The sequence below is a fragment of the Trypanosoma grayi genome, assembly GCF_000691245.1.
Source record: "Trypanosoma grayi strain ANR4 Tgr_34_V1, whole genome shotgun sequence".
NCBI classification, from domain to species: Eukaryota; Euglenozoa; class Kinetoplastea; order Trypanosomatida; family Trypanosomatidae; genus Trypanosoma; species Trypanosoma grayi.
Window position 1 is genome coordinate 1 of NW_008825653.1, and position 4,019 is coordinate 4,019.

A 4,019-nucleotide genomic window follows, 5' to 3' on the forward strand; every position below is an offset into this window, starting at 1 on the left:
AGCGCCGTCACGACGACGATGCCGCCGCCTCCACCGCCACTTCCACCGGCGGCCGCATCCGCCCCAGCACCGCTGCTGCTGCTGTAGGATTCCTGCAGGTGCTGCGCGATTTGCTCCAGCGAGACAGAGTGGCGCTGCGCCACGAGCGCCACAACGCGTCTCCGCATCTCGTCGACGAACCACACATCCATCTCGCGGGAGTCCTCGCCGCCGTAGAATGTTCCGCCTGTCACCTCATCACTGGGCTCGAACTCAAAGAGCAGGTAGATGCGCTTGGCGCGGTTGGAGAAGCAGCGCCGCTCCTTGATGCGCTTCTGCGCCACAAGAAGCTGAAGTGACTTTATAATTTCACTCTTAGGAAGGCGAACCTTGCTGCACAGTGTGGGCTGATCAATCCCGCTGTTTCCGCTGGCTCGTATCGCATCGAGGACAAGCGACGGCCCCTCCGGCATTGTGTTCGTGAGCGCAACGTACACGCTGCCGTCGTTGTTGCCGCGACGCAACACCACCTTCCCCGCCTCCATGAGGCTTCGCAGTGCGTCTGCCGCTGTGCGCTGGTCCAACGCGAGATCGCGCTGCAATGTGGCGAACAGCACCGCCTCCTGTCCCGCCAGCGAGAGGCTGGCGAGAATCTGCTGCTGCGCATTCGCCACACCCGACGAAGCCAACGACATGTCACCTGGCGCGGAATAGAATGCGTAGTTAAAGCAGTGAGCCCTTCGTCTTCTAAGCAATGCTTACACGAAGCCCCCCCCCCGCAAGAAAAAGCGGGTTTTCTTTTTCTCTAGACCTCCCCACACACAGCTACATGAAAAAGATGGAGGTGACCAAAGACATACAGAGAGCAGACAGCGGGAAAGAAATACGAGGGATTGTGCCCCCCAAAAACAAAACAAAATGAAGGCCAGCAGCCGTCGCGGAGAGAGAAAGAGAGAGATACGTGGGCAACACACACACACACACATGGAAAGACACACAAACACACCACGAAACACATACACCGACACACAGAAGCGGGACTTCGTGGAAAAAATATCCTCACCCACATTCCCTACGTTGGAAGTTTTTCGTCGTGCAAGTGCGTGTACGTGTATATGGATTGGCCATGCATGCATGCATGTGTCACCTTGTGTTGCGGTATCGTTTCCCTTTCTCTTTGCACGTTTTCATTTTTTTTTATGATAATAAAAAAAAAAAAAGAGAGAATCAAAGGATTGTATTCGTATGGCAAGCAGGGCATATGCCCGATGCCTTCTTCTGCCTCTTGTCTCTCTGCGGCATATTTCCTCTTTCCATGTTCCCCCACCCTTTGTGTGACGCTACGAAATACCCACCTAAATGCACTATTCTCGTTGTGTCCCCTCTCCGCATCCGCACCCGCTAGAGTAGGCACAGCCCATTTCGTCGGACTCCCGTTTCCCTTTTCTTTACTTTTTGTTGTNTCTCTCTCTCTCTCTCTCTCTGTGCGTGTGTGTGTTGTGATGAACCGGCAATTCAGACGAAACCACCTGGTGTAGGCGAGTTGGGGAGCCGGAGGAGAAAGACGAGAAACACCAACTGGCGACTGCTCCGCTCCCTCCTCTTCTTCCCTCATTGACGCGCTGACATCCCCCATTGGCGCTGTTGCTTGCGCCTGTGACAAAAACCCTCACCACACACATACACCGATCAAGCCTTGGGACCGCCCAGCACGTCATACAGACACGTCGCGGCCCACGTGATAGCGGCCTTCAAGTCGCTCACGTTCGTCGATGGGCTGCTGTTGAAGGCGGAGAGCACGATGCGCACTTCCTGCTCGTCCACGACGTAGCCGAGCCCGTAGCCGTTGTGTGTCACCGGACCGAATGCGAAGCGGTCCATCCATGCGTACGACATATTGCTCGTGCTGAGCGTCCACGTGCTGCATGACTTGTAGACATCGTCGTTGAAGAAGTTGAGGGCAGCCTCATCGTTGCGACTCACCGCCAGCTGCCGCAGCGCCGTCAGGTGCCTGTCAACGCCTTCACCATTCACAGAAGCTTTCACCAATGCGATGTGGCGGTTGGATGCGGCCTTCACGAGCCCCACCAACGCCGCCTGCGTTGTCTCGCTTACTGCCGCCACCTCCTTTGTCTCCTTGTTGACGGCCTCCGCAAGGGCGAGCATCTCCTGCGTTGCCGACCGAATTGTCTCGGTGCGGCCATGGAAGAAGCGCGATGTGGAGGACGCTTCGTAGGTGGGGGCGAGCTTGTTGCGGCACTTATGAAACGCCACTTGGTAGCACATCTGCACAAACGCATCAGGGCTCACACCGAGCTGTTTGATTTGTTTTTTGCCGAAGGGCAGGCGCACATCCTCCAACGCAGTATTGGCGATTAACTCCAACGCCTCTGTGCGTGCGCTGCGGATGCGTCCTGCAAACGCCTTGCCGATGGTGACATGGAGATGCTCCACCAACGGGGTCACCCGAGCCGCATCGATTGAAGCAGCAGCAGTCGCCGCAGCGGTGGCACTGCCTGCATCGGCGCTTTCAACGCCGCTGATGACGTCGCCGACCCACCGCGCCCACTGCACACCATCGCTGCCGGAGTGCTCAAAGTTAAAGGCCACTTGACCGTCCGCAGAGACGATGATTTGGTGCTTGTCGTACCACCTGTTCTCCGACTCTTCCTGGTTGCCGTGCAGCATCGCCCCATTCACTAGCTTGTTGTCCCCCTCCCACTTTTTCGTGTCGAGGCAAACCACCACCATGCCCTCTTGCATCTTCTTGAGGGTTTCCGCATTCTCTGGCGTCTTGACTAACTCGGCGTACGCGCCTGCCCACGTCTGCCGACTGCTAGCAGTGAGCAGCGAGATGGATGTTGTATTGTCGGCGTCAGGTGTGATAGACAGGAGAAACTCGATGCACCGCTGTATCACGGCCCGCTCGAGTGGGACCTGGTTATCATCAAAGACACGAACCGCGTATGGGTGACCATCGTGCAACACAATTATATGGCGTAACTTCTCTAGTGGTGTTGTGTGAAACTCGTCCGCCGTTTCGCCCGGAATGAGTGCGGCGCCAAACTGCCGCAGCAGCGGTGATACATCCAAGTCTGTGTTACGTACTTCTACGCCTTGTTTCAGCACATTCTGAACCCACTTGGCGATGCTGTGCACAATGGCTGCTGCCACACCCACCTGCGTGTTACCCGCGTTCTTCAGCCTCTTTACAAAAATAGCCGGATTGGTGTTCACGAGCAGCGGGGCACGGTTGCACAAGTACGTCTTGTCCCAAATAGGCTCAATGTAAGAGTATGGGTATCCGCCACTCGCTGCTGCTGCCTTATCTGCCTCCACGAGGGCATTCTGAAGCGCCGTAGCGGAGCTGCTGACGAACATATCCAGTTTTTGAAAGTGCGGCTTGAGGGTCTCCGCCGGCTTCAGTGGAACGACTGAGGTTCGGTACCGTTCCGCTGTCACCTCGAGTGGCGGAATGGCCAGGCGGGGCAGCTGCAGCACGTTAGCCGCCAGATCCTTCGCCAAGATACGTTTCATTCCTCCGCAGGTTCGAATTGGGGGGAGACGTTAGTCGCGGATTTGGCTCTGGCGGGAGTCAAGAAGACGAAGCAATAGCAAGTGGGAAAACAGAATGAGCAAACCAAAAACAAGAAAAGAGACGGTTCCTCTTGCTTCTCTACTTTGGCTTTTGTGTTGTATGTATGTATGTATGCGTGTATATACGTGATTGAAGCAGAGAACAAATACAAAAGAAAGAAACAAACAAAATTCCTGCAGCTTCCATGAGACCTATCGGTCCCTCGCTGAAACGGGCAGATACATATATATATATATATAGATATAATGCAGACACACACACACACATGTGTTCTCGTCTTTTTTGTGCGTTTTCCCCTCCCTCTTGTGCGGGGCAAACTAACGTTCTCTCATCCACGTCTCGCTGTCGCGCGGCTGCACAAACACGGAGGGGGGTCCATGAACACAAGGGCAACACAAACACGCAGCAGAGACGCTCCACCTTGCTCGCTCCCCCCCCCCCC

General features: G+C 55.5%; 2 protein-coding genes across 2 annotated transcripts; both read right to left on the reverse strand.

Moving 5' to 3' along the window:
* Positions 1-674, reverse strand: DQ04_00341000 (hypothetical protein; the record flags this gene model as incomplete). The annotated part of the gene is made up of 1 exon (XM_009308788.1): positions 1-674. A coding segment is annotated over one exon (674 nt), but the record flags the coding sequence as incomplete, so codon positions are not given.
* Positions 675-1,668: 994 nt separating this feature from the next.
* DQ04_00341010 (putative carnitine/choline acetyltransferase) lies at positions 1,669-3,516 on the reverse strand (the record flags this gene model as incomplete). The annotated part of the gene is made up of 1 exon (XM_009308789.1): positions 1,669-3,516. One exon carries the CDS (start codon positions 3,514-3,516, stop codon positions 1,669-1,671), a length of 1,848 nt encoding a protein of 615 aa, XP_009307064.1.
* Between the last annotated feature and the right edge of the window lie 503 nt (positions 3,517-4,019).